This window comes from Hermetia illucens, chromosome 3, assembly GCF_905115235.1.
Source record: "Hermetia illucens chromosome 3, iHerIll2.2.curated.20191125, whole genome shotgun sequence".
NCBI classification, from domain to species: Eukaryota; Metazoa; Arthropoda; class Insecta; order Diptera; family Stratiomyidae; genus Hermetia; species Hermetia illucens.
Genome location: NC_051851.1, coordinates 81,357,065 through 81,381,810, shown reverse-complemented (window position 1 = coordinate 81,381,810; position 24,746 = coordinate 81,357,065). Strand labels below are relative to the sequence as shown.

General features: G+C 42.9%; 1 protein-coding gene across 1 annotated transcript in view; it reads left to right on the top strand.

The window, feature by feature from the left end:
• Positions 1-24,746, top strand: part of LOC119652052 (alpha-2 adrenergic receptor) — a 343,866-nt gene that overhangs the window by 278,613 nt on the left and 40,507 nt on the right. Inside the window, exon 2 of the mRNA XM_038055988.1 lies at positions 6,360-6,518. Coding sequence (XP_037911916.1) covers positions 6,360-6,518 — 159 coding nt within the window. The remainder of the gene's footprint in view (positions 1-6,359; positions 6,519-24,746) is intronic.

Below are 24,746 nucleotides of genomic sequence, written 5' to 3'. Positions count from 1 at the left end.
TTCCCGAGAAGTTGCCACAATTTAGTTCGACAATTTGATGAGTTTCTTGAGAAGCCAATAAACTACAGGGAAGTGAACTTAAGTTCTTTCTCGGCAAATGATTAATTACTCATGGAGGAAAACTTCTTGGCAAAATATTTACGTGGCCAGCGGATTTCCAAAGTTTGGTTTTAACCCCGGAATACTAACTGAAATTTTATTTCAGCAGATTGGCTTGTCGAGGTCATGAACTTATTGAATACTTTTCGATAGGGATTGTATTAAAATTGGGAAGAAAGTGGTGGGGATTAAAAAATAATAATGCAAAATCTCAAATTGACTGAATATATTTTAACATCTTAAATTGAATTAATTTAATTTCATAAACGATGTACACATTCATACAGTCCAGTTCGGCAAACGATGATGTCTGAAGCTTAAAACTCACTAGTTGAAGAATGAGCCAAGAGGCCTTCCCACAAGAAGGAAGTAGCCTCTGCGCGTCAGAAATGGTCTTGACATCTACATTAATTAAAGCGAAGAGGATTGTGGAATGGAAATTCTGTTGGAAATTCATCAAAATGATGAAGAGAGTGCTTCCACGCTAATTAGAAATGTTCATTTAATACACACGCCATAAATTGTTTGAGAAGCATTTCGCAATTGCCAATTTAACGGCCAACAAAAACCGAAATTATATCCAAAAATATTGATGAGACAATTCGCGCCATGCTGGGAGACCAGCACAGTATTAAGTTCTCTGCCATTAACGTCCTAATAAACAGATTAGTCTTGCTGAAAATGATTGAATGGTGCGATGGAATAGTGGTATGGCTTTCATCTAGTCATTTTTCCGAATGATTGATGCACGAGCTTCAGATGCGTTGATTGAATCCAGACTGAAGATCCCAGAGTTGAGAAATCGGAATCTGTTTTACTTCAAATTCATCACGGTAATAAAGGAAATATTACACGCAGGAATAAATTTAGTCCAAATTATTAAACGAAGTAATTCGGGGGCTATTTCACAGATGGATACGGTTTCATGTCCCATAAATGTGTACAAAATTGTCTTTATTTTCTTCACTATAACCAAATGAATAACAGATTAAGCTAGGGTCATTCGATGGTCTATATTTAACCATAGCCTTGTCTATTAGCTGTCCTTCGAAAACTATTTTTGAATAATTGCTGGGGATAGAAAATTTAACTTAAACCGTGGGAGAGGCAAACCATCTTTTATAGATCTTTGATGAACAAAGACGCAATTCTGATACGTCTACACCTCCAAAAATAGCATGACACAGATTACTCGGTCATATACCGCATCTTGTTGGTATCAAGCAAATTTGAGTGCTTGTGAACAGAGAGCAGACTTATTCAAAGGAAGCAATGTGTAAAATCTATCCATGCTCTATGTACGTTCACGAATAAAACCATGTGTTCGGACTAGGGCTCCAAAGCTTGTGTAAAATTACTAACGACAACCAACTGCGAATTATTCAACTAGCAATGTCAACCAAAATGGTCGTTAGAGAAATTCACAAATAAACCCACGTTTCTGCAGCTAAACCGCTTTCAACCAAATTGGTCATGTATTAACCAAACGTCGCAGCCCCTCAGTCTTACATAATGACTATGCTTCCTGAATCCACTTGATAATAGAAAATAAATGAAACTTGTAGCTTGTGTGAATGTCAAAACATATACAGGCCCACATTATCTCACTGGCATGGTGCCCCTGCTTGAATAAAAACTACAGCTCGAATGTCCCTCTGAGAATAGTTACGAACAATAAAACTATCCATAACAAAGTTCTCTGTAGCTATCAGTTGTCCCGGAGATGAAGCATCGCCAAATGACCTTCACAACCACGTTAAGAGTTTTGGCCCCAAATCCCAACAATCGGTTCGATGATGATTATTCGAAGTGAACAACGGAACAGAAGACTGCCACATACCGCACAACCTCAACAGTGCAGGCACGCACAGAGACTTATCCTGAACTTCTTGGAGCGGAGAAAAAACTTTACAACCAAAACCTGAAACCTGTGAGAGCCAACAAATCTGTGAACTTAACAAATACAGGGAGCGATCACACTGGCCGCGGAAAAGTTACCAACAACTCATCCTGCTGCCTTGTTGGAAGCCATATGCGCCTCGATGTCCCTCCGGTCAAGAAAAAGATGTCTGATTTACCACCAAATGGATGAAATTTCAGCTGTCAGTAGAGCAATTATACAAATATTAACTTACCTTTTGTAAGATATTCTCGGCACCCTTGCTAGGTTGAAGAACCATATACGCCTACAACACAATACATCCATACAGAGAAGGAGAGGATGCACTCCAGGGAAATTAGTAAAAGATCAGATTTTCTCTCTACATCAATCTATGGAAAAACTATTTCTCCGTCAGTTGCACCATCTCTTCATCGATTTGAATGATAGTATTTTCTTCTTTTTCTTCAGCCTTTGACCCATCCACAAGCGGGATCATCTCGTCGTGATCGGTTTCGCCATTTGGCTCCATCGAATGCCTGATCTGGGAGCAATCTCGAGGCTTTTAAATCCCCATCCAACGTATCAAGTCACCGTTGTTTCGGCCTGCCTTTTGGTTGTTTATCGATTTCAATGATAATATATAATAATAATCGTTGGTGCAATAATCCAATTGGATCAGAGCCTTGAAGTGTGTTGAAGTACTTCATTCAAGACTGTAACGGTACACTACAGGATTACAGTACCCTATAGGAGGCAACGTGGTCAGCATTGCGCTCGCCCGAGATTATTATTTTGATTTGATTCAGGTACTCATTCACAGCTGATTCGCCTGGTATCCGACGTCCAGTCAAGATACAAATTCCACCGCCACCAGTGAGATTTGAACCGCGACCTTCCGTACGACAGCCTTGTGCTCTAACCACTCAGCTATCCGGACACAATGATAGTATAATCAGGGTTAAGTTATAAATGGCCATGGCAGAATGCTAACTAAATTAATAAGACTGATTAGGCTGACCCTGATCAATTTGTGAGGTACGATACAAGCAGCAAGATCACTCTCTGCATCAACTGCAATCAAAGGCAAGGCCATGCCAGTGATTCACAATGTTGATGTAAATGCCTGTAAAGATCTCACCATAAGGTTAAAGATACTACACTCACAAGATGTTGATCTTACTAGGAATCATGCATTACTCGGACATTTGGGTCCTTAGATAGAATAATTACCAACTCTTAATCGCATTCAAGGCAAGGATCCTCTGAAGAATACCGACAGTTCCGCATCCTATATAATGATGAAATTTATAAGCGGTGTCACCACCATTTATTGTGAATAAAATTCAGCTGAAAAAGTTACGATGGGCGGATCACCTAATCCGTACAGCTGAAGGTGATCCAGCCCGGGAGATCTATTAGGGCAATATTTGTCTTAGAAAAGAAAGAGGCAGCAGATCCTGCCTCAGATGGACCGATGACGTAGGCAACGTCGCTTGACAACTGTTAGAAATATGGAATTATTGATGCGTAACCAGAAATGCTAGTGCATACGATTTTTGGCTGCAGAAAGAAAAACAAGGACATAGAAACTATAAATAAGTTAGTCTAGTATAGTCTCTCGAAAGTTTGGAGTAAGAATCAATTCAGGCAAGACTTCGGCATTTTCCACGGTATTAAATGAAATTCACCCGGTTTATGATCGGATAATGACTAATAGCCCGAAGAGGCCATATGCAGCGAATTGGTGAGACAATTTTTTAATTTATCCACTAATTTATCGGTTAATTTATCGGTTCTATGGGCGAACATGTTGCCAAAGCCGGTAAAGTAGATTGGATTCGTTGCCTGTCGGAAAGCAAGTATCTCCTGCTATCTGTCTGGAATATGGTCACATATCCAGATCTTACATAAGGCTTGGCGAAAAAGAGTAGCTAGCAAGGAATTGCCAAAAGTATCCTGTAAAAATGCTGGTTTTGAGGACACAGGAAGTGAAAGGTGGCCGCTGTCGATAAAACCAAGGAACAACTCAGGTATATTCAGCTAAACCTCAACCCCTGTGAAGCTTTTCAAGATCTTTCATGGCAGTCAATCCAAGAGGTCTAAGTCCACGAGGAATACATGAGGACGGGCAAGATCATTGTCTTGCACAGTAAGGGCTTTGACCCTATGGTGAGCCGTTTCGAGCGGAATAGTTTTTGTAAGCTGAAATAGGTTCTGTTGGTTGCGAACAACCGTGCGCGGACTTCATCATCGTAGCTGTTATCGGTTGTGATTTTTCACCGTAGATAGGAGAAATTATCAACGGTCTCAAAGTTGTAGTCTCCTATCTTTATTCTTCCCGTTTGACCAGTGCGGTTTGATCTTGTTGGTGGGTTGGTTGTTGGTGCTGACGTTGCCATCATGTACTTTGCCTTGCCTTCATTAACGTGCAGCCCAAGATCTCGCGCCAATTTCCACCTGCTCGATCTGGATGACTGTAGATGTACCGTAGTGTACCGTTACGGTTTTGAATAAAGGGCTCTAACACACTTCAAAGCCCTGATGAAAGATTCCCTTTACCAACATGGCCCTCCTTTTCAATTTTGTTGGGGTCTTGTAGTATCTCGCCGCATTGATGGTTTTCCCTCTAGTCAGAAATTCAATAAAAATAATATTTCTTTGGACTAAAATAATGTGGTTGATGGAAAATTGAATCCATATTTTTCATAGGAGATAATCCTGGGCTAAGAGTTTTCAACTTTAAATGATCTCATGTTGAATGCGACAATTCAGGCTATACGACAGTGAACATATCGAAAAACCATCCTCTATGGCTGTGAGAGTCTAAGTTGAAGATAGCGGGTAGTCAATTCCATGTGGCATTTCAGAGGAGTAGTAATTTTACGCGAGAGCAAGATACTTTGACCTATAATAACTTTGTTAATAATAGTATTGTTTCCATTAAACTTTCCAATACTGTAAACCTGAATTTTTCACGAATACAGGATAAGTTTTCAAAATATAATCATATACCATTATTACCTTTATTTGAGCAGATATGACGGTCTAGATACCATGTCTATGGACAATATTCTTCTACCAATACTTCTTTAACGAATAGGTTGTAAAAACGAGGTTATTCTTATTGAAAAACTCTTCTCTCCATACTTCCTGAGGTCAATACTCCAATTTTGTCTTCAAGCCTGCAAAGTTTATGTCTTTCGGAAACGTTTTCCTGGAAACAACACTATTTATTTCGAGTGAGTTAAAAGTTTTCAATGCAGAATGAAAGCAACATTGAGTCTAGCGTGTTGGAGGAATCTAGGATCAAGAGACTGAGAAGACGTTATCCTCCCTTTCGGGTTAAGCCGGCACGATGCCTAAATTTCGAATGCTGCGAATCCTGCCGCGCCACACCTTCGCCTTCTTCGCCGGCGGATCCCTGCCTTCCGCCCCGAAGTGGCTGACGATGCTGCTGGTAGTCGGCTATTCGTTTTCTTACCATAATTAGTACCCTTACCAGAGATTAAAAAAAAACATCTACTCACTTTTATCCTTAGAGAATTGTTCTCCGAAAATTTGGATACGAGAGATATCAGCGGATCACAAGCAAAAACAAACCACCAATTCCACAACACCGTATCAAATTATAATGTAATAGTAACATTATTATTTACATTGAAAGACTTTATTTTAAATTTTTATATTCTGTGTAAATTTATATTCATCCAGCCATTTTACAATTCTTTTCTCATCGAAGCGCTAAACTAAAATAACGTGTCCGGCTCATCAGCTGTCTTTCTAATCAGCTGGCCGCTGGTCTCGCTAATCTCATGCAAAAATACATTTTCATTCCCCCGAACCAGACCAACTGTTAGGCCTGCATTCCGAAATATATGAACCGGTCAAGTTGGAATGCAAGGTCGATGTTCCCTTTCGAATATTTTTATTGTATACTAATTGAAATGATTAATTTTTAAACTTTTAAATGTTTGATGTAAACGAATGTTGGGGAGGGAAAAGGGAAATTTCGAGAAATATACCGGCGTCTTAAAATGGAATAAGAGGGTAGATTTTACATATTAGAAGATTGTCTCTGGAAAAGGCAAAGGAAGAACTGTATATGTCACAAAAATGTGGACAGGATAGTATTTTGAAAATTATTCTGCATTCAAGCCTTGAATCACTTTCGTTACGCACAAAAGTAGGCGAAATTTCTGTCCTTCGGTTAAACTACATTTAATACGCTTTCTTTTAAATCATGGAATTTGAAAAATCGATGAGGTGGGTCTACAAATCCTCCAGTAGAAAACTGTAGTATCAGTGAATTAAATTAATTTAAGTTTCATTTGTTCCAAGATACATCTAAGACGACGTTCGTTTTCCTTTTCTTTTACAGCTTAGCGAGGATATCGGCTATGTGCTATACTCGGCCTTAGGATCATTTTATATTCCTAGTTGTATAATGGTGTTCGTTTATATCAGAATTTATTTCGCGGCGAAAGCGAGGGCGAGACGAGGAATAAAGAAGCAGCCTAGAAAGTCACAAAATCAACAGGTGAGCATTATTTTTATTGGATAAATTATAGGGGCCAATTCCTGCCTGTATTTGGTGGGGGCGATTACTCCCCGTTTTAATAGATTGCATGAAAACGTTGAAATCATTTAATTGCGTTCCTTTGAACGAAAACGAGAAAAATTTGAAATTGTTCCTACCCTCAGACCTGAACCTCAATCATACCAGAATCCACTTACTCTCCACTTTCGTTTCTTTTCGATTTAATCAATGAGCGAGAAACTTTTCATTTCGGAATTTTTAGCCGTAGACTCAATTATAGCCACTTAAGCTACTTATGGGGTTGACATCGAATTTTCTTATCAACGTTGTCGTTCTCTAATTGAAATTTGAAATTCAAACTTCCACCCGCTCGGCAAAAGGAAGAAATTCGGGAGAGGCCTCATGATGAAATTCCACAGTTTGCGAATTTAATGTAATTGAAAAGTTTATTAAGCATATTGTTGAGAAGAGGTTGTGCTTTTAAAGAAACACTGGCGCAAGATGGCTTCGTTTCGAATTTATAATGAACATGGAATCATGTTGAAGTTGAACTAAATTGAACCGAAAGGGAGTAACGAGCTGTGATTATTTTCAGGACGAAATTTGACGACGGGAAATGGCGATGAAATCCATAAATCTTGAGGCTGTGGCTGTCAATAGTCTACCATGGGATAAAGAAAGGGGAAATGTTCGCTCTTGTTAAATTGCTAAGGGTTGTTTCTGCCGGATTCCGCAAAATAAGTATTCAGTACTGATTATGCCGTGGAAATCGATTCTAAACGAGTTTCAGTGCGGGAGCTTGGGGACAATTGCAATCAATTTGTTAGCCAAAGGAAAATTAGTAAGTTCAAATCTCAAGTGTCCCCAACAGTTATGGGCATGACACCCTCATGTCGACCCACTTACCCATAGTTTCAGATTTTTACAACTCAAACAATTCACCTAACTGCAACTTAAACATTTATTAAAGCTTGCCACATGTTGCTCCAGGCAAAGGTTTAATAAACTCAGAGCACTGTAACAATGCCATGTCGTCCTCGTTGAGTGGCTGTGCCATTGAGTTTCAAATACGTAGCCCACAAGTTGAAATACCTCAACATGGGGTCAGGTAAAGTACCCTTTATTCCTCGTAGTCTGCTCTTAACAGCCCCAAAATGCTGTTGAGATTTTTTACTCGCAACCTACCGTAGAACTTGCTGTGCGGACGAATGCAGCCCGGCTGCGGGTAAAACTTTCCAGGATGGGGTGGTTGTCGGAAAAATGATTGATGTACACAACGTGAATTTTGCTCCAGGGGCAGTGAGAACAGTTTTCCTCATATTTTCCTCATACGTATTTTTACTTATATAAATACGTTTACATACTCGTATATGCAATTTGGCTAACGTGCGGTGCTGTTGTTTGAAATACATCCCCAGTCATACTACTCGTATCATATGCCTCACATTCACGTACTTTCGGGGTGTACTGAAAAATTTAGGGGTAACACGAAAACCAATTTGGTTTCTTTTCATGATGAAAAGGTTTTCCCTGGATTACCCTGAATATGCTCTTAATATGATACATTCAATGCTCGTGCTATTTTCGGATGATACTGGAGTGGTTTTAATTTAGAGAAACACAAACTTGATTTTCTTATTTAGGTCACTTTGTTGCCTTAATGAAATTGTTCAGATCAATTTAGTCTGTTTAAAGAAGTTATGCGGTAGAAATTTCTGAACATCCTCCCCAGAGGATGCGCGACAATTTTTAGGAAGTTTGCTTTAACAATTAGGAAAGGGTAATCTTCATAGGGTATACATATTTATTGGATGTTTGTATAAATTTTTGCGGTTCTGTCAAGTCTGTTCACCCCTTGAAAGGTGATCCTCTACATTGTTTACTACTGTATGAGTTTGATCTCGGACACAGAACATTGGATGCTTGTCGAAATTTATGCGAAATTTACCCGTGTCAGCAATGGTTCCGAAATTTTCGTGATAGAGAAAGATGGATTGAAGATCACGCGCGTTCCGCAGGGTCAATGGACTTAAAAGGGACCAATTGTTATTGACATTGGAGGAGAGAGATAAATTATCTCTTGAACTACATATCAGAGAGGTTCGATATATACCCTATCACAATGGGGAGAAAAGTCTGATCCTTGGGTTAGATTGCGAAAGTTGATTCCTGAATTTCCCACGAGAGAGGTAGAGTTTCACACCTGAATAGACGAAAATCGGATGGTTTCCTTTCCTATTCTAGGGGGTTCTTTACAGAAATATTAAACGCGAATGGTTTGCAAGAACGAAACTCTGTCACCGACATTAGAAGCAAGGTCTTACTGGGCGTTTTGGGAGAAATTCAATGGACTATTCACTGGGAACTTTTACCACGCAAGTGAACCTTGACAGCGAAGACATACTGCACAATGTAGACCGTCAGAAACCCTACCTGCTAGTAACTCCCCCTACATCATTTACGGTACAGTCTGAAGAAAGGGAAGCCAGAGACGGGAACGAAACTGGTTGGTGTCAGTTCGTGTGATCTATGCAGACCGGACACCGCAAAGCAGTGAAGATGTTAACCTTCCGCTAGTAACATGATTGTGTAACTGGGGTAGGTACTATAGAGCGATGCCTCTCCCCAAGGAGTTATTAAGTAAATAAAACTTTCATTTAAGTTACGAAAACATGATTAATACGTGTTCTTTAAGTAAAACTCTTAATTGCTGAAGCAGTTTGTGCACACCTCTTTTCGATGATCACTACCCGCAGGTTTCCCGCATTTTGTGCAGGCAGTTTTGACTTTTCTATCTTGATTTCTGGGAAAAATGTGGCATCTAGACTCTTTTTGAAATTTCACAGGGAAGTTCTGCGATTCTGTTTCTTCTAGTGGTCGTTTGTTCCCGAGATACTGCGTAATATCTTCAGCGAGTTTACGTGGCAAGTTCTTGCTGAGACGTTGTTCAACATGAGGTTTGAAAAGCTCCTGATCTAAAATTTTCAAAAAATCCTTCCTTGTAATTTTTCCCCAGGATTCGCAAGCTTGTACAGAATGAACGCATTTATGCCTGCCTGATCAAAAATACCGTACAACATGCGAAGAGGCCAGCGCCTAGAAACATCGTGAAACACTATACTATATATACTTTGGTAGAATTGTAAACGTAAATTATCTCTGGCTTCTTGGTGACCTCATTTACATCTTTCTGCTCATGCATTGTAGAGATGAAAATAACAGACTTGTTCCTCTTTGGGGTGGAAAAGGCCATGGTCGTCTTCCCATAAAAAGCGAACTGAGATGGCAGGACTCATCTTCATCATCAACGGCGCAACAACCGGTATCCCGGTTTTGCACCGAGGTCCACCAATTCGATATCCCCAAAAGCTGTCTGGCGTCCTGACCTACGCCATCGCTCCATCTTAGGCAGGGTCTGTCTCGTCTTCTTTTTCTACCATAGATATTGCCCTTATAGACTTTCCGGGTGGGGTCATCCTCATCCATACGGATTAAGTGACCCGCCCACCGTGACCTATTGAACCAGATTTTATCCACAACCATACAGTCATGGTATAGCTCATAGATTCCGGCATTGTGTAGGCTACGGAATCGTCCATCCTTAGGTAGGTGGCTAAAAATGAGATGACAGGAGTGGTTTATTTTTATTCGGAAGAAAAGAAGGTGAAATTTCTCGCTTCTTTTTGCGCATTATTCCAAGAAGTGTCAAACTATTTTCTTAGCATTTCTTCTGCCAAGGTAACCGAAGTGATTTTACATAGTATGAAGGAAGACTATCCGTTGTGCTGCGATTCTCCCCCAGTCCATCCAATGTATGCAGCGTCGCACATTGTAACAATTTTGAGGCGGTGTTTGGCAGGCTTAGAGGCTATATACACTCTGAAAGGACATTTCCCTCGGAAACCAAGAAGTTGTTCGTCAATTGCCAAATACATCTGAGTGTTGTAGTTTTTGCGACAGTTATCAAAAAAGCAGACCACAAGGCGCGAATGGGTGCAAACGTGTCAGACTTGCCACGCGTATTTCTATCATCAAATCTCAAACAAATAACCAAGAAATTGAATCGCATTTCGCTCATAACAAGTCTATATTTAGAGGATCCTGACCACATTTCTTCAGTGCTTAGGTGACCATCTTCCCTCATTCCAGCTAAGTACAATATTCCAATAAGAGCCTATTTTAATTTCATCAGTTTCATAAACGAATCGTTGGCCAGAATGCTTTGCAGCCCAAACGTTTGTGCACTGAACAATTCTTTCAAATATGGTTTGATCAATAAGCAAGCTTCGAAAACTGAGTTTGAATGGAACATTGAAAGTCGTCTTGGCTTAAAAGGTTGCGAGCCTGATTTATGGATCGTTCAGGTGGTAATAGAGACCATTTATGGCCATTCTTACATTTCACAATATTCGAAGCATATTCATTTTCATACTCATCATCAGAAGACTCTTGGCGAATATTCATCAGAGGATTCATTTTCATCATCATCAAAATGACACATAATCCGCGTATTCCGGGTCATACACATTGATAGAGCACATTATAAACAAATGAAATCAGGCAAACGTCAATAGTGACTGGGGACATGCGCCACCCCAAGGAGTATAACTCACAGTGCTGGGAGGTCGCGCACGCAAGTCAAGGTTATAAACAAACAGCTGATCTGATAAAAGATCAGCAGCCGCCACGTGAGTTTCCGGTCAGGCGTACCAACACAAGAGTACAAGTTTTACCCGCATTGGATGAAGCAGTTACCAGGGGAACGTTAACTGGAAAACAGACGAATGCTCTGTGTCACGAGATGAGGCCTTTCATGAATGAAGACATGGGAACTACTGTAACTCAAATTGCGGCTATTCTCAGAGAAATCAAAAAGGGGGGGATTGAGTCTCTGGCGGTATGTTGTGAGAGAAACCCGGTCACACGCCAACCGTAACATATACTTCTAACCGTTTTCCATTACATATTAGAGTTAGCTTATGGGCTGCCACTATATTTTTTGGTGTAAGAGTCAAGAGTTCGATTTGATAGAATCTGTGGCATTAGATGAGTAAAGGGCGACAGGATCTTGTGTCCTGATGTCAAGGCGGTTAGAGGCAATCATCTCGAGATAGTTCTGTTCCCAAGAACTATTTACGGTCATCGTAAAATACCAGATTAATGGCGAGAGGAGAAACATCATAATTATCTCTGCTTATTTAACTTATGATAACATAAACATGTTCTCGTTCGAAACAAGGACTAAGTGACCTGACAGCGTATGCAGAATCAAGTGATCTCGAACTCTTAATAGGTTGCGATGGGAACGTTCTACTCATTTATTGAGGCAGTAGCAAATGCAATACGAGAGAAAAGAAGCTATTTGATTTCATTACTTCAGCTGGTCTAATGACTACAGCCATAGGGTGCACCCCCACGTTCGTGGAACTGAGAAGAAGTGAAGTGACTTAACAATCTGTACTTCAAAGGTGTTAGAGTTGATTACAGACTGGCGGGTGATTGACGAAGTCCCACTGTCAGGTCAGAGTTCTTGGCAATAAAGTACAAACTGCTATTCGAGTATGGACTCCTTTGGCGCTGGAAAGTGAATTGATAATGTTGGATGACACACTTTAAGAGTTCTATGAAGAGACTTGCTCTTTTTACTGACGACAAAGGACAAAATGGTTCCTTGGTGGGACTGGGAATTGCTTAAGGAAATCAACCAGGGAACTTCTGAACTTTTTTTGTAAAAGCAATAAGAATGAAGACTGGTTGGAAATCACAGTGTCGATATAAAATGCTCATTAAGTGTTCGAAATAAGACTCCTTTAGAGCGTATGAGAGGATCTGGAGGACGAAAGAGAGGCTCCAAGGCCTTATACTCTCTTAGAGAACGCGGTGGTACTTTAACGAACTCCAAAGTGAAATCAGTATAGACCCTCTTCGAAGAGAACTGATGCGATAAGTGGAGACTGAAGTGGAGACACTGCCGCACAAGGTTGCAGCAGTGTGTAGGCTGTTTTACGACCTTGCACAGGAAGGATAAGGACCCCATTTGATATACATCACGTTCCACAAGAGGGGACCCAACATTGAGCCCTTTGGTAGTCCTGTTTGGACAGAGTACCAAAGTGGCCTTTCCTAGAGGTCACTTTCAAAAAGCTTAGTGGAGTAGTAAGTAAGCGGAGTAAGAATACCCGTTTAGTTAATAAGCTTTTTATCCACTCCCAGCTGGCAAAATTTAACGCATTTTCGACGTCATTGAATTTATTAGACGATACCTTGAGTTGAATGGGCTTGTTGAAATCCAAATTTTCGATCCGATGGTCCATCCTTATATTCTCTAATAAGTCTATTGTCGTCGTCTTGCGATCTTTCCTAATGTGTTGATAAACAAATCGGGCGGTATGATAATGGGTGCCCCAGTTGCTTATTGGCTTTAGTAGCAAAAAAAGTGTTTGCCTCTTCTACCACGCATGTTTCAAATACGCTGATAAACCCGCCGGGTCTGGTCTTAAGAGCGAGTTTGAGCACTCTATTGGGAACAGCGTCCAAACCGGGAGCATATTATCACCGATTCTCCGTCAAATCTCTGCATATTGCTCCTTAGTTACCGCAGGTATGGTGTAGACGTCCAATACTCGTTTACGCTTTTTGCCCGCCACTTTATCTGGGGAAAGAGCGACGTCACGATATCGAGAAGAAAATGTGGTCAGGTTAGCCCCCTTAACTTCTCCATAACTACCCTGCACGCTGTTCCAAAGGGATTTTCGTCGTCGTCTCGCAAAGCTCCTTGAAGCATTCTCGTTCGCTGGTCCGTAAAGCCTGCTTAAATCGCCTACCTGGAAGGTTCGCTTTTATTTGACGTTTCTCATGGAAGTGTGGTGTTCCTCTAGATCGTTACGATCTCTTCATTCCGCCGATAGTTTGACTGCTGACTGCTGCATCGCATACTTTCATTATCAACTTTCAACTTTCAACTTTTCCTCTATATTTTTATTGAAGTCGCACCACCAGAATTGTGGCCTTCCAATAGCATCTCCTTCAATTCATCCTCTTCAAACTTTTTCACGAACCAGCTAAGACTTCCAGCCCCGCGGGAGCACACATCTTGAGGAAAACTGCCTGGTGGTCGCTATGAGTATGATATTGACAAAACAGACGATTCTCTTCGCCAATGTGGTAGGCACATATATCAGATCGACTAAGCCTAAGCCGACCCTGCCCCACGAAAAGTGGATACATCTCCGATATTTACAACCACCAAGTCTAGCTCCGCGTAAGCCTCGACCAGGATACGGTTTCTATTATTCGTAGTTCGACTACCCCCATCTACAGCTCACGGGTTGAAATCACCCGCTAGGATCTTGGGCTTTCGACTTTTTGCATAGGAAACCAGCATACCTAGCAGGTGGAGCTTAGCAGCCATATACATAAATTTAAACCTCGGCTATTTTTGTTCTGATGGATCCAACTTCTGGAAACGAAACCACTTCTTGGATGGCTTGATTTCTACGCGTCCAAGTTGTCGCCTTGCCAATTACATTTGTAGCCAGGCACCACTCTAATTGTTGTGATAAGGCTTGTTAATTATGGCAGCTTCGATTTACTGCTCATAGATAGTCTGTGAGAGAACTGCTGCATCGCAATGGTTGAGGTTGAATTGTATTAACCTCACTTCTTTACTCCAAGGTCAACATGTGACTTGTCCCTGACATTTTCTGCACTACTTCGACTTGTAACAGTCACCGGTGCGTTTCGCTAATATATAACCAAATTCAAGTCATCTTTAGCAGCGCTTGAGGGACACCTGCTGCCTAAATCGCGAAATGACCCTCTCCCATAATTTGAAGGCTGCTTCAACTGGTAAGTTTATAGTTGTCGTTTACGTGCCTCCAAATGTATTTCTCCGTCCCTTGATTGTGGACTCTTGCAACCCGAGTGGTCCGAACTATTTTTTAGGACCTCGCGTATATCCTCCTTTGTCGTGATTTTATTAATGTCTTCGCATTATATCACAATCTCCTACTTTTTAGCCCGCACTTGTGCCTCTTCTTTTAAATACATCTCCACCATGTCGAGGATCACCCATTTTTTCTTGAGCTTCAAATCATCAAATCTAAATCTCCTTTTTGGGAGCATCTGATTCGCGGACGCTTTTTCCAAGATCTATCAGCTCCGGATTGGATTTGACCTTCCTGTGTATTTGCGTATATCGTACCCCCTTTTTTCGATATGATAATCAATTTGGGCGGTAATTTTCTTTCACGTATCGTACTTTTCTTTCCGTTAATCTTGGTCCATTTTTCCCCGGTTCCTTTTTGGGATTTTACCTACCTTGTGCCGATTGGAGCCGGCGCCATGGTTTCCCCGTTACCGCTGGGAGGCCTTTTTGCCTTTTCGTGTCCTGCGAGGATCCAAAAGAATCATTCCCTCCATCTCTACACCTCCTTTCAAGTTTACCGCCCTTTGAAATTGAGGGGGCATCACTTATGTTGCCTAAGAGATTATTGCTTGCATTTTTTCACCTATCGGCGTGTCCGGGTAGCTGAGTGGTTAGAGCAGAAGGCTGTCGTACGGAAGATTGCGGTTTAAATCTCACTGGTGGCAGTGGCATTTTTATCGTGATTTAACATCGGATACCAGTCGACTCCGCTTTGAATGAGTACCTGAGTCAAACCAGGGTAATAATCTCGGGCAAGCGCAATGCTGCTGAGTTTTTGTGCCTGGTGCAAATTGTGTTTGTCCTTTATGGATTTGAACAGCTCTATTATTTTTCCTCCGAGTAGGGTGAACGATGGTTCGTCCCTGCTAGTTCTGCTTCTGTGCACTTCCTCATTTATTATCTTTCCGAAAGCTTCCCTGATTTCCGTCCTCCATCGTCATTGACTTCGGGGGAGACTACAGAACCGTCGAGTTTTCCCAAATGGATCAACCACTAATTCCTGCAAGATCACCAGACCAGGTGTAGTCCTCTCACTAGGAGCTGACGAGTGCCCAGTCTGTGAAGCATCTGTCTGTGCCTTTCGAGCAGGTGTTCCCGGGAGTAATGTACTGCTTTTAAATGCTTCTTTCCCCAGACTACTAGTATTTGATGCACTAGTGCGCAAGTAATCCACCACCGGGGCACTGTAGTCGAAGGGATGTCGACGACCGAAAGTTTGCTTGTCCACTCCCAAAAAACCGCTGGTACTGGGGTTCCACCGTAACTGTCACTCTCCTTTATTACTCCATATTAGTTTGTTGTTCTGGATGTCTTTCCCATAGTCATTGCCCCCGGGCGGGTGATTGATACCAAATTTAGTGGGAGGGTGGGAACTGTGAACGGTAACAATGAGTTACATCGTTCTACGTGAAAAGGAAGGGTCTCTCTACAAAAGGAGGGTATACATTTCTTTCACTGAATATTGTCATGTTGGGTATCAAACGAAAAGTCTACTTTTCAAAGCTTCTGCAACTGCAGGGATTTAATTCATAAATGGGGTGGGCGTGAACTGAAAGTTGGTCGTATCTTTCACGGACCCATTTTCAGAACCAATCCATCGGAAAAATCTGAAAAAATTGCGAAGCTACCACTATGTGATACCAAGGTACCGAAATATCTTCCATTCCGATATCTGTCCAGAGAAAATTAATAATAGTATATTCATGGCAATTGTCAGTAACCCCCCTCCCTTAAGTTTATTCCAGAATTCGAATATAGGTGCTCAAATATTTTTATATAGGAAATACACAAATCCTTCCACACCTGAAGCGTTCAGCTTCTGGTTTTCCGCCCAGTTTTCTGTCGATTTTTCACACCCAGCACTCGTCGCCAATCTAGGCTCAACGTTACCTCACCATCTGCGTTTCCTCAAACAGGTCTCCAACTGCAACAGCACTTGCAAAGCATCAGCATGATTTGCAAATAAAACCTTTCACAATTTCGAATACACAGGATAACCGGATCCACGACGAAGCATGCAATGCAAAATGATAGCGATAGCAAAAAAGTTGATGATCATTTTGGAATATTAGAAAGAAATTGAAAACACTTCAATGGATTTCGACATTTTAGGGAAAGTTTGAAGGTGAGAGGGTTTTGTGAATAAAAATGATAATTTTTAAATTAACATTTTGAAATAAATGACTGCCGAAATAGGAATTAGGGAATTGAAAGGAAAGTAATGGAATGGAGTCACCGGAAGAGAAGAATGGTCTTCTTCTTGGTAATCTTCACCAACGGGTCAATCATGGAGGATGGATCGGGCGTAGGGGTGTTCTCGAAGAATCCGATTGTTGAACTAGCCCGACCCCTCGGAAAAATTACGACGATATTCCAGGCGGAGATATATGCCATTTGATTGGCAGCAGAAGAATGTCTACGACAAAAATGGAGGGGTCGCACCATTCGAATTTGTTCCGACAGTCGGGCGGCATTATCAGCACTAAATGGCAACAACATATCAATCCAGTTGGTGTGGAGTTGTCATCAGGTGTTGATGGATGCCAACTGAACGAAACATTCCTGATGTGAGTGCGGGGGCTCTCTAACATCGTCGGTAATGAGGAGGCTGACAGACTAGCCCTCCACAATGGTGGGGCCAGAACCAGCTCTTGGAATCCGACCATCTACTGTCAAGTCTACTCTGAAGGGTGAAATTGCAAGGATTAACGCAACCGAGTGGAGAAATTTGGACTCTTACCGGCAAGCGAAAATCCTTGCGAAAGAGCCTAGTGTCACTAGAGCGGCATTTTTGTTGTACCTTAAGAAGTGGGACATGAAAACCCTAGTAGGGCTTTTGACGGGACACTGCCCCATAACCTACCATATGGAAAAGATTGGGGTAGTGGTTTCGGCTATGTGCAGCCAATGTGAGGAGGAGGAGGAGACGGCCCTGTACTTTTTATGCAGCTGCCCGGTATTCTCAGATCTCAGACGAAGACAATGTGGCAAGGTTTTCTTCAATGAAGAATCTTCACACTCTCTGCCTCTGGAGAATGTTCTAAGATTCGCTAAAGCCTGCGAGCACCGTAGGCGGGAAGCCATTGAATAGGCAACTTACGGGGATAGTACATTGGGGCCTAACAATGACCTGAGTGCTCGGAGCTGCGGCTCCCCCTAGTTAAATAAACTAACTAACTAATGGGAGTGTTGAAGGAAGCTAAGCAGGAGAAAAAGGAAATATAGTGCATACAAAGAAATGGATCCCAAGTCAGCTTTTCACGTTGCAAAGCGAACGAAATGATCCGGAAACTACGGACACTTTTTTTTTTGGGAGTAGGGTGAGTGAATGCGTTTACGCACAGAGTGTTGGACTCCCGCAACAGTGCGCTGGCAGACTAGCCTGGAACCGTTTGACACATTATTTCGGGCTAGCCCTACCGCTCTCCCGGCTTTGTCAGGGAATTCCTTTCACCAACGGGAGGGGAGGGGAGGAAGGGAGTTGTCGTTAGTTCAGGGAATCCTTTATCGTCCGATCCCTCCGCCGGTCGAGTTTAATCTTCTTCGTAATAAGAAAAGCCCGAACATAATGCGTAATACGATTCCAGCTGCCAGCGCTCTCCAGCATCTCTCGCACAATGTTGTCTGGAGAGAGCTCCCCTGTGTCTGCATAAAGTTGCTGGCGGAGGCCGTCCCACCTCTCGCAAGAGGAAAAGGTGTGTTCAGCGTCACCCGCCACTCCATTGCAGAACACACAATCAGGAGATCGCATCCTGTGCAGGTAAGACTGAAAACCTCCATGCCCACTTAGAAGTTGGGTAAGGAAGTAATTAATCTCACCGTGCGTTCTGTTCAACCATGGGTCTAATTTGTCGATAAGCTGCGAAGTCCACTTGCCCCTTGACTCATTTTGCCAAGAAAGTTGCCACTCGCTAAGGGTGCGTTGACGTTCTTCACGGGCAACCACTTCCCGTTTTTGCCCTTACCGCGATAGATAGCTTTGCGCTCTTTGGCAAGGAGGGCAACGGGGATCACTCCCGCAATCATCATCACAGCCGGTTCGGAGACGATGCGATAAGTAGACACCACTCGCAAAGCTCCCCGCCCCTGCACTTGAGCGAGGCGTTTACGATGCACCTCCTTGTCACGGCCATCAGTCCATACCTTCGCACCATAGAGAAGGACGGACTGCGGTGTTCCCATGAGGAAACGTCTCCTAGTTGATATAGGGCCCCCAACATTCGCCATTAGCCGACTCAAGGCCGCGACTCCAGCTGCAGCCCTGTCCGCTGCTGCTTTGATTTGCTCGAAGAAGCTCATCTTCGAGTCGAGCATTAAACCAAGGTATTTAATCGCTGGTTTTGACTCTATAGTCAACTCGCCGATCGATATGGGACGCAGGGTCGGGATTCTCCTTCCGGTCACGATGACTACTTCGGTTTTTTTCCAGCGCAAGGTTGAAACCGTGAGCAGTCATCCATCCACTTACCCGTCGCATCAATAAGCCAAGTCTGCTTTGCGCCTGTTCAACAGTGCGTCCGGCAACAAGTGCCGCAACGTCGTCTGCATAAACGACCAGACGCGACTCTTCGGGCATATCGAGTCTCATCAGACTATCGCAGGAAGCGTTCCAGAGGTCCGGCCCTAGGATGGATCCCTGTGCTACTCCCGACGTGATTTCCATCCTCATCTGGCCCTCTAGCGTCTCATAGAACAGGGAGCGGTCTTTCAGATAATCCCTCAATATCCGCAAGAGATAGCTTGGCACGTGAAAGGAGTTCTCTAGTGTGCCTAGCATATCTGTCCATCTTACGGAATTGAAGGTATTTCTGACATCAAGCGTTATGAGGAGCACTATCCGTCGAGATCGGCGGCTGTGTGCCCCGGGTCGATTAAACGCATCTGCGACCTCCATAACAGCATCCACTGTAGATTTCCCTGTTCCAAACCCAATCTGGCTTGCGGATAAGTCCCCGGCAGCACGGATCGCTTCAGCGAGTCTACCCCTGATGAGCTTCTCGAGCACTTTTCCGGCCGTGTCAAGCATACACAGCGGTCGGTATGCAGACGGGAGCTCCGGGTCTCCTTTACCCTTACTAATCAATGCGAGTCTGGCCACTTTGCAACGACAAGGAAAAATGCCCTCCTTCAAACACGCGTTGAACACTTCAAGCAGCAATTCTGGTCGTTGGCGGAACACCAGTTTGTAAACTTCCACCGGGATACCATCAGGACCTGGCGCTTTCCTGTTTTTCATAGTGAGAACCGCTTCTTCGAACTCTCTCATTGTGAAAAGGGGGCAGTCCACAACGCTTTCCGCGCTATTTACATCAACCCGTACAGGGTGTCTGGGAAACAATCCCCCACAATGCGGTCCATGTGGTCGGTGCTCAGTATGCAGGGTTTCCGCAGAGCCCCGATTTTCCGAGTGACAAGCTTATAGCCAAGTCCCCACGGGTCCTCATTCACTTCATTAAAAAGATTCTGCCAGCCGCGAGCTTTGCTTTTATTTATAGCGCTGCGGAGTCTCCTTTTTGCCGATCTATATTGTGCCTTTATGGCACATGCCTCCACGTTGGCGTGCAAACGTTGTGCCAAACGGTGGAGCTTATGACACTCCTCCCGTAGGTCGGCAATTTCTACCGTCCACCAGTACATTGAAGGCTTGTCGTGCCTGGGGCCTCTCCGGGGCATGAAAGCCTCACACGCCGTCGTTATCAGATTCATCACTGAATTTACGACGGTGTCAGCTGCGACACTACCACCCCCCGGAGTGCCCCCAGCGCGGCCCTACCTGCTCCAAGAGCTTCGACTTTCACCCTCGCGACGTTCCACACGCAGTGGGAACGTCGTGTTGGTGCACGCAATGTACTGATGATCACTTGTCGAGAAGTCTTCTAGGACTCGCCACCCGTCCACCAATGATGCCAAAGATTCCGACGCAAAAGTGATGTCAGGAATGGTTCCTTCACAACTTGGGCGCCGAAACGTTGGCGTGGATCCGGTGTTTAAAACTACAAGACCGGTTCTCGCCGCCATTTCCAGAATCCGTTTCCCTCTGGAGTCTGATTGAGGCATGCCCCATTCAAGAGCCCTGGCATTAAAATCACCGCCAACCAGGATTCGTCCCTCCGTGCTCGAAACGACGTCCTCCAGAGCATCAAGCCGGCGCCGAAAGTCTGGCATCGTCTCATTCGGCGTCAGGTAAACGCTAAAAAACGTTATCCCTAAACACCGGATCCAGACAAATCCTTCCCCTCGGCCTTTGGCAAGAACACGAACTCGAACGTCGTCCCGAACCCAGATGGCAGCGGTGCCCGATAAGTCGAGATACCATGAGGACGGGTCCTTGTTTCGGTATTGCTCGCTAATCAGCACTAGATCAGCATTTACTTCCGCAGCGAACTTTGCTAGCAACTGGTGAGCGGTTGCACTCTGGTGCATGTTAATTTGCAAAATGTGGATCATGGCGTTCGCACCCTAGCCCTCTCCAATTCCGTCCTGAAATCGGACACCGTCCCGAGCCCGCAGTGTGTGCGACGCTTTCGCCAGACGCGCACGATCCCTACAGAGAACACAACTCTCGCTTTCCTTGCAAGTCTTCGCTTGATGACCCACTTGGCCGCATGTCCAGCATGCTGTCCTCCTGTCCGGACCCTTGCAAGCTGCTGACGTGTGTCCATAGTCCAGACACCTGTAGCACTTGGTGGGGACTATCCGCATTCGTACCCTGCATACTACCCATCCGATGTTAATTCTCCCGCTGTTAAAGAGTTTCCTTGCATATTGTTCGGGGACACCACGGCGAGCTTTTGGCCTCGAGCATTTACAGAGGTAATACCTATCCGGGCATTGGTTACCTCTGGACATTCACGCTTTAGCGCCTCCTCTACTTCGGCCTTTTCTGTGAGGCAATCAAGATCCCGTATTTCTAGAGAGCACATGGGTTCTAGGCTGGAAACAAGAGCCTTCTCCCCCAATAGCCCCTTGACCGCTTCGCAGAACGTGCTTTTGTTGGTCGTCTTTGGGCCTAGTTCGCCGAGAACTCTACCACTCCTCGTCTTCCGTATCGAAGACACCTTTGCTCCGTTCTCTTCGGGTTTCATCCTGTAGCGGATTTTACTAAGGACTTCCGCAAATGCCTTCCGTCGGCTTAATGAGCACAGCCGACGGTCTAGTCCTTCTCCGCTTCCTCGTTTTTTTCGCTCCTGTCTTTTGATTGGCAGCCTCCTTGTTTTTGGACAGACGTGTCTCTGGCGACGGACTCCGTTGTTTCTTTTTTTCCTTTTTGGCCTTTTTTTGGGCCCTGGGGACTACTTCGATAAAGTCTCCTTCAGGCACGTCGTCTTCTTTCCGCTTTTTCCCCTGTTCACTTTGCATAGGGCTATCTGCGGTCCGTTTGACGCAAGCAGCATTCTCAACGGGGAGTGCGACTGTTTTTTCTCTACAATCGTCTTCCGCTGCTCTCCACGTTCGTCTATAAAAGGAAATGCTGTCCAGTAGTTCCTCCAGTTCCATCAGCCCGTTTTTGACACCTTTGCTGACGGCTGAGGACAGTGCAGGTTGTATTGCCGAACGTAGTCCAGGCTTGATTTCGGTTTTGACGATAATAAGTTTTTGTGAATAAATTATTTAGCAGGGATTAGGGCATTTTCTTTTATTGTAGTGTTATTTTTTAGGAATTAAAGCTTTTGATGTTGTAGCAGTATGAGATCCATCCATCCTATTCCACAATATAAACCGCAAAATCCTGTGGAAATTTATCAAATGTCTTCCATTTACAAGAAAACTTCCTTTCGCAGCTTACCTAGCAGAGCTAGTGCCAGTGTCTAATCCAATAAACTTCCTTTCGATTATTGACGAACTTTAACCATAATTTCAGTAAGGCCCCAGCCATCTCAATCAAATCTCTTGGGTACTCTGCAACTCTGATTTGGCAAAATCTAAAGAAAGAGAAAGTATTTTATCACTAAGTGAAGTAATCATGAATAGGTCCTGAAGGAATTTCCAATACCCTTAAACTTATGTGTGTGCTCACGTACAAGTGGTTGGCATGGATAATCCATCGCGATTATTTTACAAAAGTAATGCCAAATTGTGTACATATTAATCAATTGTCCTATCAACATAAAAACATTTACTTTGGCTCATTGTCGGAATATTTCCGAATAACATATTTATCCATATTGCACGTCCAGCCTGCACTCGGTTCAAATGGTATTTGTAATCAATGATTAAATTGGAATTTCGGTAATTGACATATTTCAAACAAACATGATTTGTTGTGCTCTCCCATAAAATTTATGCGTCCTTTCCCATTAGCGCGGATTCGACCTAAGAGCGAAAGCGTGCATTAATTCAAGCATGGATTGTTGGGCTGACATGTTTATTACGTTTCACCGGCCGTGCTAATAGTGCACGTAAAATCAATTAGAGCATATGAGCCATTTCGATGGACCATTATCAAGTTCCCCAACTGGTCTCGCAGGAACTATTGCGGAAGAATTAGGCCGAGAGAGCCCAGTGATGCGCGAAACATTCCACTAAGGCGAAAATATTAGGAAGTATGAGCCTCACTGGAATTTAAATGTGCATCTACGATAAATGGAAATACGCAGACTGAAGCAACGTAAATAGATTTTCTGCATTTTTCGAATTTTATATCAAAATAAACGTATTACCAAAGTAAATACATCTCCTCAATTTTTCAAAGAGGAGAGGTGAGACCTTGTTTATTTACAACGCGCAGTGTGTAGCGAATATGCAGCTTTATAGTGTTACAACAACAAATAATCAAAAAATTTATTATTTCAACTTTTTGTTTACAAAACAGCAATTATATCGCTTTAATTTGGCTCCGCTGATAAAGTCCTACGTAATTTGAAAAGGAGGTTAGTATCATAATAACGTAAACAAACACGGCTGTATCAAATTTGATGATGAGATTGGAAACATTGGTTTCGCAATTAACTTTTCATTTAATTAGTCAACATTTAAAATAGAATTTGTTCTTTAGTTAATTACAAAGAGTGAACTGGCGTAAATTGATTCAAGTGGTTGCGCGGCCAGGGAACATGTCTATATAAATGGTACGTAATTTCCTAGATTAATTGACACTACCAACGACTTCAGTGCTCTATTTTCAAATAACGAGGTTCACTTTGATGTGATATGTGTTCTCAATTATTACTCAAACAGAAGCGCTTCCGTCAATGTATTACTGTTTTTTATTCAGGAATTTCTGGGATGCATTCGTTGTCAAAGCGTTGCAGGAAGTATTAATTAGCTGCTAACTCTGTATGTTGGCAAATTCCGTCATATGCAAAGCACAGGGGACCTAATAACTAACTGAATGAATCCCTTTGAAGGTGACAAAGGGACGGATGGATATATTTGCCAGGATGAAGTTTTGATATACGGAACCGCCTCGACACACATCGTGCGTTTGTTATATAAATACACAAACCTTATTCTAATTTTGTCCCAAATACAAGGCAAGGATTTCGATTTATGTTTAGACTATTTCAAAAGAAAATTTTGATAAAAAATATCTTTTCCCCACAATAAGCTTTCGTATTGGTGACTGTTAGTTGCATCTTTATGGTCAAAATAAGACCTACCTTGACACCTTTATATCGGTGCCCCCAAATATGAATGCTGTAATATGGATGCTCGATGCTTGCAGTGTGAAAGGTTTTGAGCATTTCTTATATACGAATAGTTTGGTGAAAGACGGTTCCTTCTTCTCGTTTTTTAGTCTGTCCCCTTCAAAAGAAGAATCTGCTCGGTCATAGGCTTAGTGCGAAAAGAATCAACTTATGCCCAAAGTGTGGAACAGCGAATCAATGACTGACGACTGGCAACGCTGTTCCATACATAAAAGGGAAATATCACACCGTGCAGCAATTCTAGAGGTATGACGTTTCCGAGTACTATCTATAAGATATTCTCCGCTATTCTGCTAGGTCGGATAGCCCTATACGTCCAGAACATCATCAGCCGATACGAAAGAGGCTTCACTCCAAGCAAATCAGCAACAAATCATATTTTTTCTCTGTGGCAACCGATAGAAAAATTGTTGGAATATAGACATGAGTTGCACCATCTTTTCATTGACTTTAAGGGCGACGATAAAAGCATATCCAAAGTAAAACTGTACACGGCATGAGAAAATTCGGAATTAATAAGACTGACAAGGCTGACCCTGACCAATGTATGAGATCAGATAAAACCAACGGATATCGCTCTCGAGACCATTCGACATCAACAACGGTCTACGACAAGGGGATGTACTGTTATACCCACCCAATAGCATATATTGT